The sequence below is a fragment of the Chinchilla lanigera genome, unplaced genomic scaffold (assembly GCF_000276665.1).
Source record: "Chinchilla lanigera isolate Chin_1 unplaced genomic scaffold, ChiLan1.0 scaffold00026, whole genome shotgun sequence".
Taxonomy (NCBI): domain Eukaryota; kingdom Metazoa; phylum Chordata; class Mammalia; order Rodentia; family Chinchillidae; genus Chinchilla; species Chinchilla lanigera.
This window is the reverse complement of record NW_004955427.1, coordinates 21,919,051-21,932,037: the sequence shown is the minus strand read 5'-3', so window position 1 is coordinate 21,932,037 and position 12,987 is coordinate 21,919,051. Positions and strand designations below refer to the sequence as shown.

At 43.2% G+C, this 12,987-nt stretch overlaps 2 protein-coding genes across 4 annotated transcripts in view; one reads left to right on the top strand and one right to left on the bottom strand.

Moving 5' to 3' along the window:
• Hspbap1 (HSPB (heat shock 27kDa) associated protein 1) overlaps positions 1-937 on the top strand; it is a 73,711-nt gene extending 72,774 nt beyond the window's left edge. The window contains exon 8 of one of the 2 annotated variants that reach the window (XM_005386521.2): positions 75-937. In XM_005386521.2, coding sequence (XP_005386578.1) covers positions 75-536 — 462 coding nt within the window. In that variant the 3' untranslated portion in view covers positions 537-937. Of the gene's footprint in view, positions 1-5 lie in introns of both variants that reach the window. The other variant, XM_005386520.2, reaches the window with a different exon arrangement.
• Positions 938-2,940: 2,003 nt separating this feature from the next.
• The window catches only part of Parp14 (poly (ADP-ribose) polymerase family, member 14), a 50,118-nt gene continuing 40,071 nt past the window's right edge, over positions 2,941-12,987 (bottom strand). For both annotated transcript variants that reach the window (XM_005386519.2, XM_013515129.1), the window contains 3 exons: positions 11,733-11,866; positions 4,762-4,936; positions 2,941-4,444 (listed from right to left, as the gene is read on the bottom strand). In XM_005386519.2, coding sequence (XP_005386576.1) covers positions 4,155-4,444; positions 4,762-4,936; positions 11,733-11,866 — 599 coding nt within the window. In that variant the 3' untranslated portion in view covers positions 2,941-4,154. The remainder of the gene's footprint in view (positions 4,445-4,761; positions 4,937-11,732; positions 11,867-12,987) is intronic.

Here is a 12,987-nt window from a genome sequence, read left to right as displayed (position 1 = left end):
CTTAGGTTGAGGCAACATCCCATGAAGTCAACTGTCGTTACTTAAATGGAGCTATTTCTGCCTTTTTCAATCAGGACAGAACCCCCAAGGCAGTAGAAATTCAAGCCCTGAAAACAAATGGGGAGAACGTGGAGAAGAAAGGATTACGTGTGTCCAGCCGCATGGAGGTGGGCCAGACACACAGCCAGAACGACAGCCCGGGAGCTGGAGAGCAGGACCCGGAGAGTCTCTTTGGCCCTGATCTGTTCCCTGTACCACCAAGCCCAGAAGATCCCCCTGCAGAGAGAGGTGGCCCATGGGAAAATGATGGTAAAGAGTTGGTTGACAAAGATGGAAATCACTTTGCAGAATCCTGCTGTCCCCAGAGGCATACTTTGAGTAAAAGTGGAAATGTGGTAGAGGGACAGACTGCTTCAGGTCGCGCTCCAGGCCCATCTCAGGCGCTCATCTCAACAGATGATTTGCTGGACTGTTTGGTGAATCCACGAGTAACCAGGCTGGTGGCACAACTTTTGATAGAAATGAAAAGCTTGTGATTCTCATAGAAGGTGACTTTTTGAATAACATTTTCAAAGTATATTTGTAAAACATAGTATGATTTTAAAATAAAAGATGTAACAGCCAAAGGTCAATTTGCATGTTTATAAGTTCTTAGCTAATTTCAAGTCTTTTGTCACCTTCTATGAACAGTGTGATCGGCCTTCTTTCCTCGGTCTTCACCTGTCCTCCTCCCCGACCTCTCAGCCTGTATCACACGTAAGCCCCAGGTGTTCCCAGCTTTAACCAGGGACTGACCTGCTGCTTGGTCATGTAAGTCAAATTTTATGTGAACACACCCAGGCCATTCATCTGATATTGCCTATGGCAGCTTTGGGATTACAATGACAGAGTTGAATCAAGATAAGAGACTGTGTGGCTCAGAAAGCCAAAAAAAAAAGAAAAAAATTCACTCTCCATCCCTTTACAGAAAGAGTTTGCTGGCAGCTGGTCTGACAAATCCAGTGGATGGGTTCCAGCCTGGATCTGAAGTGATTCCATGTCTAACACCAGCAGAATTCTCACCTGTTAACTTCTGTCATCTAAAACAAGATACCAGCCAGGAAGCCAGCAGGTGGGCTTCTAACATGAGCACTTCCTGTGGGAAGAGCTGGGCACCCAGGGGTACCATTGCTGGGACTGAAAAGGACCAGGTGCTCCTAACCCTGAGACGGGAACTAAAAGCTTAATTTAGCAAAATCAGTCTCATGCTGATTACATTTGCAAAACCTGGGGATAAATATTACCATTACGGTCCAAGAACTTAGAAGTTAGGAAAACATACTGATCTCTGGTAACCAAGCATCACACACATGCGCGCACGCGCACACACACACACGCACATAACAGAAGGCTCGAAGTCTCCTTTTGTGATGAGTTGACTGCTTGCCCCTCCCTTCTGTCTTTGCACCCAAGGTGTCAGGGAGTCCAAAGATATGTGGCTTCTAGGACCTCAGAGGGAGACAGTGCTGTTACATGAGCTTGCCTAGGGAAAGAAAGAGCGATAAACGGCCCTTCCGGGGCACTTGTCACCCACTGACCACAAAGCAGGCCCATGTACTGGTTACCAACTGGTCTTGAGTCCACTGAGACAAAACACCCACGCACACAAGTTTTATGAAGCACATTTATGACTCACAGATGGTTAGCAAGGGACAACAGAAGCCCAGGCTGTGCTGTGAGCCAGTGCCCCAAGGCCCAGGAAAGCTACCCTGGGCAGCCGGAGTCTCGCCTGCACGTGCCCCGCTTGCAGCCCACGCTGCCTCCTCCTGTACCATAGCTGCCACACCTCTGGCCGCCCACCAAGCCTGCCCAGCTCAAGTGGGCTTGTTCCGGCAGGGGCTACTTGCCAGGGTCGGTTTTCCCTCCAGGTTTACTAAATCCAGCTACACTGCGCCCCCTCCTGAAACTCCGGTGAATGTTAGCGCTCTAAGGGTCTCTTGTTGCTGTCTCGCGCACTCTTCATCATCAGTGACCACTGCTCATTTGTAAGCTTCCCCTGTATTTGCTTTTTAGGAGAAAAATGGTTTTGACCAACTGATATTTTTCAAGTAACTTTGCTGAAAAGGAAGGAAAATGACATATTTGATATTTCTTTAGATCAGGGATAACTATAATATTTCCTGACCGGATGGATCGTTTTTCCTCAGTGCGACACACCTTGCCCTGAGGTAGCCAAACCACTGCAGAACAAAAGCAAATCAGAGCAAGTTTCTCTTTTTTTTCTAATTCCACACCTTCAGTGTTCGTGCTTAATTCAGATGCCAGTGGCTAGGAAGCCACTCCTAAGCCAGGAAGAGGCCTGGCCCGTCCACTTACACACAGACAGCAGCAGGGAAAGTTTCCGGACCTGGAGTCCGTCCTCGGCCTGCTCCACCCCGGGCGAGGGCCCCTCCTGGTGGGCAGCGAGGGCCCGCGCCTGTCCTCTGGCGCCCCCTCGTGTCCGAGTGCGCCTTCCGCGCCGGCTCCACACCAGAAAGCTCTGGCTTCTAGGCTTACAGAATTTGAAATGAAGAGACCCTACCGACAACGAAGCCAGAAGGAAAAAAGCAATAGGGAGGTGTTCCGCAGATCAGGTCAGATGTCCTGTGGTAGCGACATTCTCTGGGGGCCGTGTTCTCTGGTGAGGGACCAAAGGCTCGATGTACAGTCACGAGACTTCCTGGCTCGCAGGGTTCCTGCCTAATTGATGTGAGGCAAGGACACTTGGGTTCTGAGCATGTCTCCTCAGCCGGAACATGTGCGCGTAATTCTCACCTCGCAGGACTGTGCGAGTAATGTATGTGAAGCACCTACTGTATTACCTGGCACCATCTAGGTCCTCAGTAAGTGATGTCTGAACCTGCATTTTATAAGTATTAAAAAAAAAGCTTTACTGAGTTAGCAGATTAGCAATACGACCACTTTAATTCCTTTGGTTTATTTATGTGCAAGGTTTTAAAAGTTCTTCAGAAGCCAGGCTGTCAAGGGAACGATGCTATTTTTTGGAAATTATCTGCTTTATTTTTTTAAACGATGGTTAACATAGAGATACACATTGTCCACGTTAGATTACATGAACTGTTTTTCTCTTTTTTCCTCTTCTGACTTTTAGGAAATAAGCTATTTAATAACCTTAGAGTTTGTTAATGGTAGCACAGTAGGTTTCCACTGAAAATGTAGCACTCGAGCCATTGTTTTCACCGGGCAGTGGAAAAAGCAGGTTTGGGTTTAACATTAGAAAGGACCTTCTGGCTGCCACATAGCTCTAGGGGAACAATTGCACAGACAGTGAGCTAAACCCCAGGGTCCAGCCTGTGTGGGGTGCAAAAACGTGCGTTGCAGTCCCAGAGCCCTGGCTGCGGCTGTCCAGGCCCAGCGCATGGGCTGCTTTTGAAGAAAGAAGTTCCCGTCATGGATATGTTCAGCTGGAGGCAAATAAGTCTGAAGAGATGATTGCTACTTCGGGTAGCGGTCTGACCAGGCTATTTCATTCTTAACTGGCTTATCAAACATTTATGGAATATCCACATCACAGGCACAGACCTCAGCCCAAGGACAAAAGCATGAATCAGCCCCATCCTTGTTCAGGAAGATGGCAGCCGCGGTCTTGGTGCTCCCCACAGCCCTCGGCCATCCCGGCACGATTCCAGCCGTCACTTTCCACCAGCAGCGGCCACAATTTCATGACTGTATCCCTTCTGCCTGCAGGACTGTTATTCTGTCCTTCCTGAAAATATACACCTGCTCTTGTCCCGTAGCTTTGATGTGCACGCACTGTGGACACACAGCTGTAACTTATCTCATTTAAATTCTCAAATTTATTTGCTCTCAAGATAGGTTCATTTCTGTTGTGAAAAAGAAACTGAGGGAAGTCTGATTTCGGTGAAGTCTGATTTCGGTGAAGTCTGATTTCAGTGACAAAGAAGGATCTTTTGGGCTGAGGGTATAGTTCAGTGGTGGAGTGCCTGGCTTCATGCACAGGGCCCTGGGTTTGATCCCCAGCGTGGCAAAGGAGGGTGGAGGAGACAAAAAAAGGATCTTCTGATCTTAGAAAAAATTGTCAGTAGTCAGGAGCACGGGGTGAAACTTTATATAACTAGCTATGAATGATGTCTCTCAGGAAGGAAATCAAAATGTTAGCGTGTAAAAGTAATGAGGTACTCCGGGTATGCTTGGTAGTCATAAAATACCACAAATAAGTTGGGGTTGTTCGTATCATCTGTGACTGTGTCATACAGGTCAGTAGGATTTTGAGGGTCCTTCGGAGGAGGCACAATGAATGAGCTGTGTCCTTTTGTGTACTTTCCCGTGAGTACTCGCACATAATACATGTGCTTTTTCCCATGTGCATCTGGTCTGGAGTAGGTGTCACTGGCAGAATAGTTGGCATTGACAGCAAAATAAGTTCCCTTCCCATATGCCACAGCTGTGAAGAGAAAAACAAAACACTTTTAAGAATTTCAATTTAGTGTATATTTTGACATGTTGGCCCAACATGTCAAATAGTATAGAAAGGGAGTTAGATTTAAACACTGTGTGAGGGTTTCATCTTTAAAAGTCAAATTTCCCACCTCACAGCCCCATCAGCCCCCTTTGGATGAAATACAGTGAGTGTTTCGGCCTGAAACTTGGGCTGCACCCTGGACACCAACTGCAGGGACACAGTAAATCCACAGCGTTCCTTGCCACCTTGGGTCCTCAGGGCTGGCACCTCCTTGGGCAGCCCGGTCCCCGCTTCCTTACCGTTCTTCCCAGCATAACTGCGGTTAAATCCGTTCCTGTTGACCTGAGGCAGCGAGTCAGTGTCTGTCCCATGGAAGAGCAGCCTCTCGTTGACGTGCTGGCCGTTCTTGGCGTCCATGGTTTTTTTCTTTGCCTGGTAGCTATTCCAGAGATCTGGATTCTGGATCCTCTCAATCTACAGATTATTAAAGAGGAGCATCGTGCCAGTGCCAAGAGCACTTGCCAAGATGTGGCAAAGAAAACGTGACCACTGTTTTTCATAAATAAAGATTAACTCAACAGCAAATCCACTGCCACGTGGCAGCTTTCAGTATCCAGAAATCTTTTAGATCTAGTGTTTTTATCATAAAAACAGGCATTGGGCCCAGTGTTGGTGCAACTTTTGACATCTTCTATGCACTGCAATAGCAAACAATGTCTAGCATGTTAAGTACTCATCATCTGGACTAGGCTGCCCCAGCCTCTCCAGTGGCTGCTTATTGTGTCCCCTCCAGTTTCTCCTGTCGCTCCCTACCTGGCTCTGGCTCTGGCTCTGTCACGGCCTCTGCCACTCCAGTGTTCCTGGAATGCCTGCTGAGCTAGCCATTGATCACAAGACCGTCATCCTGTGCTACAACCCCAGCTTTTTTTTTTTTTTTATTGTGAGACAAGGTCTTGCTAAGTCACCAAGTTGCCCAGGCTGGACTTGATCTTGTGACACTCTTGCCTCAGCCTCCCAGGGTGCTGAGATTATAGGCCTTTGCCACCACACCCAGCACCTGGCCATGTTCTAATAGTGAGAGAGGCACCGGAGCATCTGGGCAAGAAAGAAATTCAGGGAATTCGCTTGTAAGGGCGTAGCACTAACCCTGACAGGTGGGAATCTGGCTGCAGAACAAAGTGGTGATGCCTTTGGCTGCCTTCGAGCAGTGGCCGCGGGGGCTGTGGGAAAGCCAGCTGGTTCCCTGGTCTCGGGTCGGCCTCTGAACTCCCCCACTCACCATGCAGGTGAGAAAGCTGCCCTGGGAGGAGTGAGTGGTGGCCGAAGTGGTTCCGCACCGTCAGCATCCTGCTCTGCTCTGCGGGGCTCTCAGGCCTGATACTGTTACCTGACTTCACCTGGTTTCTCTGTTGTTGGCACTTAGTTGTGACTCCTATTTTTAATTACAGTACCCACTTGCCCTTTAGTTCAGAGCCTCAGCATTACCAGGTAATTTGTCCATCTGATTTGATTTAAAATACTTTTATTTTATAAAAGAAAACAAATTTCATAATTTATTAGATTTATCTTTTCCTCTTTTTCTTTACGTACGGCCAAATTTCCAGTCTTTAAACTACGTCCCACTTTGTTTCCATGTACCTTAAATCTTGCTAACTTAACTCAATTTTTAAAGGCTTCAAATTTTTCCTTGAGTTTTGAAATCATTCTCCATTTTTTAGCCTTTTCATTTTAAAATTTGCAGAGTTTCTTTCTTAGACTTTAAAATGTAATAACCACACCAAGAAAATACTTCTTTCAAGGCTTGGGGTACAGCTAAGTGATGGGGCTCTGATTTCCATCCCTAACATGTATACACAGGTACACATACACATTTTTTTTCTCTTTTTGGCCTGCTGCTAGGGATCAAACCTAGGTCCTCAAGCAGGCCAGGCAAGTACTCTATCTCTGCGACATACCCACAACTCTCAAATAATTTGAACACAGTAATGAATCAATATTCCCCATGGAATAAATTCTAAGGTCAAAAAATATTACAAATAAATTCAATCTTAAGCTTTGTTTAGTAGGTTTATTATTAGAAACAGATTTCTGGCCCAGGTATATTATTTATATCAGACCAACCCTCTCACCCACAACTACTAGAAGATGTAAGGGAGAAAAAAGTCTGTTTCAAGACAAGGATTTGATAAGCGAGGATTCCAGAGGGAAAGAAAATACACAGCGAAATAATAAAGTCAGAGGACAGTAGAATAAGTTCTTCAACATGCCTAAAGGAACAACTGCCAGTCCAGAATTCTACCCTCAATAAAAACATACTTCAAAATGAAGGTGCAATAGAGACACCTGCAGAAAAGCAAAAACTGAGAATTCACTACCACACAAACTGCGTGAGAAGAACTAAATCCAGGCCAAATCACCCTCGCGGAGGCACAGAGAGGCAGGAAGCATTGCAGAGCAGTGGGAGGAAAGGGTAAATAATTTTGGTAGCTGTTAAAAGTAACACAAAATTCAGGAGGGGGATAAATGTGGCTTAAAGCATTCAAAGATCACTGCATTGTGTAGGAGACGATAAGGATACTGATTTATGTAAGAGTTTAATAAGTCAAGAACACACATAACTTCTAGAGTAAAAATAAATAAATAAAAGAATTAGAATAGAATACATAACCACCAATCTCATGGGGAAGAAAATAGAATAATAAGGGGCTGGGGATTTAGCTCAGCGGCACAGCACCTGCCTGGCAAGCACGAGGTCATGAGTTCAATTCCCGGTACCGGAAAAAAAAAAAAAAAGAAAATAGAATAATAGAAATGCTTGATCTAAATGAAGGCAGAAAAAGAGAAAAAAGAACAAAAAATAGGTGTGCTAAATAGAAAAACAAAGATTAATGTGGAATATTTTAATCCAAATACACCAGTATACATAATAAATATAGTAAATAGATTACTCCAGTTAAGAGATAAAAAGGAAAACTCAAGTACATGTTGCTACTAAGAAACACATCTTAAATATTATAGCTATAAAAAGGTTAAAAGAAAACTAATGAAAAAATATAGTTAACAGTAATAAAGCTAGTGTCACTATTTTTAAATTACTACTAATAATTTTGGTATTGTAATTTTAAAACAATTTTATGTATACTGTAGGCTAAAACAAGTAAATTACTGTTCTGAAGAACCAAACTTTCTGTTGTACAGGAAAAAGAACAAGACAAAATATAAGATAGTGAGAAAAATTCCATAATACTACAGGTCACAGGAAAACATGAACATGGACTCGTGGTTTTCTCAGCGTTAGTCTGTTTTTGTTTTTGTTTTGTTGTTGTTGGTACCAGGAATCAAACTCATGACCTCAGGCTTGCTGGGCAAGCACTTATGCTGCTGAGCCATATCCCTGGCCCTCAGTATTAGTCTGGAAGCAGCACCTCAGCAGCAGTGAGCATGCTCAGCCCACAGCTCCTGGTTTCTGACCACCAGTCCCCTCTGCCAGGAGTCCAGGCCTCTAGGAAAATGCTGATTCTGGCCTGGGGCAGGTAAAGTGCAGGGTGCACATGACAGACCTTGTGCCCGAAAGCAGGGAAATGCTCCAGGACTCATGCAGTCATCAAAAGAGATAGGAGCCAACTTACTACCTCGATAGGTGGGATAATTTGTGCATCTAATAAAAAAACCACTGTAATTAAATACAACATTTAATTTTCTAAAAAGCAGGAGGGAAGAAAATTTATTCTTTGAAAAATTGCCAGATGACAAACATAGAAGAAATGGCAGCATTAGAAAATCTCCTTGCAGCCTCCAGTGTGATGATGGATTTAGGCAAGGACCATCAAAGGATGTTAAAATGGGAGGGCAAAAGGTTGTTGGATAACACCATCATGAACAGTGGGACAACCTTGCCGGAGGGGCTCCTGATGGGAGGTATTGCGGTATTGCCATGAGGTATTGCCAAAAAAAAATTATTTTTAGCTGAACTTACTGAAGCCTATAAAACTAACTCCCAGTTTATTAGAAATAAAGAGGATAAAGAAATAAATGAAATGACACTACAGTGAGTCAGACAAGACTAGACTTTCATTTTTTAAAAAAGGCTTGAATTCTTCTCAAAATATCAAGGCACATAAGATCCAGAATGTGGGACATTCTACAATAGAAATGACTTGAGCTCTTTAAAGTTCAGTCTCATGAAAAATAATTTTCAAAAATGCAAGAGTGAGCTGGGAGAGGTGGTGCACACCTGTAATCCCAGTACTCAGGAGGCAGAGGCAGGAGGATCATTGCGAGTTCGAGATCAGCCTGGGCTACAAAGTGAGCTCAAGGCCAGCCTGAATTGCATAGTGAGACCCTGCGTCAAAAAGACAAAAAAGAAAAAAAAAGTGAGAGTGCTATTCTATATTAGAAGAGAGGAGAAATACATAGTAACCAAATATAGCATGTTCACCCAGACTGGGGGATGCATAAGATTTTTTGAGCCTTGAAAGAAGGAATGGAAATATATGTATACAGAAGGATATCTGGGATAACTGTACTGCTGATGTCTAATGGTTTATTGAAAGGAACAGTTAATGCTTTTTTTTTTTTTTTGACCAGTTTTGTAAACGTATCTGGTAATCTGAAGAACTAATCTGAAGACAACAGTATGCAGTCTAACAACCACTGTTGAATTCCCATCATCTTGTTTGATGAAACTCTGTATCATTTATAATTTTTTATTCTCTTTAATGGTTTGATCAACCTTACATTCTTACATCTGGTAATCGGACCAACTTCAATGAAGATAAAAGTATGTAATATAACAACCACCGTTAATCCCTATCATTTTGTCCTGAAACCCTGTATCATTCTTATTGTTTTTTCTTTGTTTTGTTTTTGTCTGTGTTGTTGGCATTTTGCTATTGTTCTTTTTTTTAATTCTCTTTAAAATAAAAGAAAAGATTTTAGAGCCATTGGAGAAGTTTTATTTATATTCAATAATATTTGATATCATTAAATGTGTTTTTCTATGGTATAATGGTACTTGTGTAATTTAGGAGAATGTCCTCCTACTTAGGAAATATATACTAAAATAGGAGCATCATGGTATCTGCAACTTTCAAACCTTCAGTAAAAACAGAAGAAAGAGATAATATGCAAAACTGTGGAACCTGAGTGGAAAGGTTATAGATGTTAAAAATCTTAATCATAAAACGTAACAGTGCCGGTGGGTGACAGATCAGTCATTTTTCATGCTGGGATTTTCACATGACCAGGAACCTCCAGAGCTGCCTACGGGTCTACCTACCTCTCCTTATATCTGATTTATGTACTGCAATTTCACTTAGGATTTTATTGGAAAACAGGGATCTACTGCAATACAATGTTGAAACAATTTCTCTGGCCAGGGTCTGCCAATACATGGAAGGCCTTCTGGGATCCATCAAGGACAATGCTAACCCACTGGGACATTTATTCCTGCTCAGTCTGAACTGACATCACTGTGAGCCAGTCAGCTTGCCAGTGGTCCATAATGGGAATCTGAAATACTTTTTGTAATTACAACTAGGCCACCAAAGAGCTGCATCCTTCATCCCATTATCTTGGTGCCTTGTAGAATGGTTTTCATTCAATCAGGCATCAGTTTTGTTCAACTGGTTTACATTAAGGGATGCTTTTTAAAAGTGATACAAATTTCATATTGAATGTATAGTAAAGATGGTATTAAAGGTATTCTCCAGTACTTGGTCCACACGAGAACTATCTCAAGAGACAATCTCAGTACTGTAAAGAGCTGAGTCTCCCTATCAAATGCTTTGCTTTTTCTTGTTATGGACATTATGAGTTGTGTGCTAGGTGTTTCCTTCCTTGTTTTGTGCACTAGGAAGCTCAAGGACAAATGCACAGCTGTGTAGGACTTCATGCTATATACTTTTTGTGGACTAGCAACACTTCTATGTTATCTTAATTTCCTACTTCCCTTTCTTTTTTTTTTTTTGAGACAGGGTCTCACTATGTAGTTCAGGCTAGCCTGGAACTCTCAGTAATTTTCCTGCCTCAGCCTCCTGAGTGCTGGGATTACAGGCATGTGCCACCGCTCCTGGCTCCATTTTCTCTTTATCCATTTTTCTTTCTCTTTCTTTCTTTCTCTTTCTGTCTCTTTCTTGGTACCAGGAATCAAACTCATGGCCTTGCATTTGCCTAGCAGGCACTGTGCCCCTGACTACATCCCTGGCTCTCCTTCATTTAATGATACGGTATATATCTTTGTGGGACACTAATGCTTTTTAAATTGTGTGCTTAACTACTTGAATAAACAGAGTGGTTCCAGTAGCAATAGAGAGTAAGAGAAAATTGGCAAAGAATGTAGGTTTTCCTACATCCACTGCGATGGATGAAGGAAAAGTATTTAAAGATCTCTGACTTTACTCAGAAAGTGGTGGAACCAAGGACAGAATTAGGGTAAGAAGGAAAAATGGTAAGAAGGAAAATTCAGGTTCCTAGGAAAAATGGTAAGAAGGGAAATTCAGGTTCCTAGGAATCTGAATTGGGAACCACCAACATTGAAATAATAACTGAAGCCATGAAAGTTAAAACATTTCCTCGTGAAGTGCAGAGACAGAAGAGCCAAGTGTAAGCCCTGTGGGTAAAACCAGAACTGGGGGTTTGGGAAACAAAAACATCCAGCTGCCAGTGGTAATGAAAGGAAAATCAGATAAAAGGAAAAAGAATGAAAGTATTGGAGATACTACACAGCCGTGCATTTGTCCTTGACAAATTGTCCTCCTGTTCTTCTATGGCACAGAAGTCAGGGAAAAACATGATTCTAAAGGGCAGTATTAATAACATTTAAAATGGAAGACGTGAAAATAATTGAGATAAACAAGGAAAGAGCCATGAAATTTACCCAGGTACTAAGCACCATCGGCCTGCAAATAGGGAGCAGAAGAATGGAATCCTCATTAGGAGCCTCTATGTGTCTCTTTGGTGCGCTTACCGGTTATCAAATCCAACTTTGAACTCAGGGCCTTGAGTTTTCATTAGCTTGCTCCACAAAGTAGATACGGCATGTCTTTATTATTCTAACATCACCCTGCCATCGAAGATCATATTGTATAACTGATACAAAAATCTTAATGACTCAGTGATTACAATGACCTTAAGAATCTACAATCTAATTACTATAAACGTTCTAATTCTGCGTAGAAAAGTGCTAAGAAGCATCTGAAAGACATTTATACAAGACCATGATATCACTTATTTCCACCATCAAGAAACTCCAGATCTGCAGAAGGCTTACCTTCTCAATGACAAAATGTGAGCAAGTCTGATGAAACTTTCCTGCCACCGTTTCGAATTCCTGATCACCAGGCTGCAGCTGGACCACACAGAATTTCTGCTGCTTCATGTCACTCCAGTGCCCAGGAAGGTCAACTGCAAAGCAGACAGGAGAGGGCTCCCATGTATTCCCAGAATGCTCTGAAAAACTGAGCCTCCTCTCTGTCCTCGTGTTACAATCTCCTAACTCTCTATGCTCAAGAAGGTCCTTATCTTTCAAGGAGAATGTATTCCAAAGAATGGACCACAGCCCACCCATATCAGAACCAGCTGGAATGTTAGTTAAAAAAGAAGGGGCTGGGGGTGTAGCTTGGTGGTGGAGAGCTTGCCTAGCATGCACAAGGCCCTGGGTTTGATGTCTAGAACCAAAAAAGAAAAAAGAAATGTCACAGATATATGGAATCGGAGTCTCTGAGGGGTGGAGCCTGTGTGTCTGCATCTTAAATTTGATCCTGCTAAGATGGTACAGTACACCTCATCTAGATTTTCTGTTCAGCCCCCACTCCCATAATGTAACAAAATGTTATTTCCATGCCATGTTCTAAACAGTAGCTCCTGGTTTGTTTATGCGTGGATTTTTGCCAGACTGCCTCACCACCGCCACAGGGTACGCCCATTTGTCTTCTAGCTCCCCTCCACAACCTCTTTAAGACCTAGGTGGGTGATAGGCTTTATTATGTGACATGTTGAGGGAACAGCTCTATCTCCTACCTTGTTAAACAGAATACTATAGGCAGGTTTACTCAAAATCTGACGAGTTTGTTCATGAATATAGTACGTTGGAAACCAAGTCATTGATTTCCAGTAGGGGGCTTATGTGGTTTGCAGGCTGGAAATGCGGTCTACACAAGATAAGCTTTCCTTCTTGGGGAGCAGATGCAGTCAGGGAATCTCAGGCTGCTCCCTGACGTTATGCTAAGCAACCTTCTCAGAGCAGAGTGACTTCTGGAAGGAAACTTCTGATCCTGCTTTGGTCATCAGTCACACACACACAGAGGGCACTGGTCACAGCCTGTCCCCTCTGTTTTGTCCTTCTGCACTTTTGTTCTAAAAAACCCTTGGGCTACTTTTCCTCTAAGGCTATAGTTTTCCCTCCTCTGGCTGAAGCAGCCATTACCTCCCAAGCAGAACTGGCTCCTCCCAGTTTATAAGTGGTGGAGATGGGAACAAACTCAAGGCTTGGCTATTCATTCAGCGTCCCTGGGTTATTAAGCACG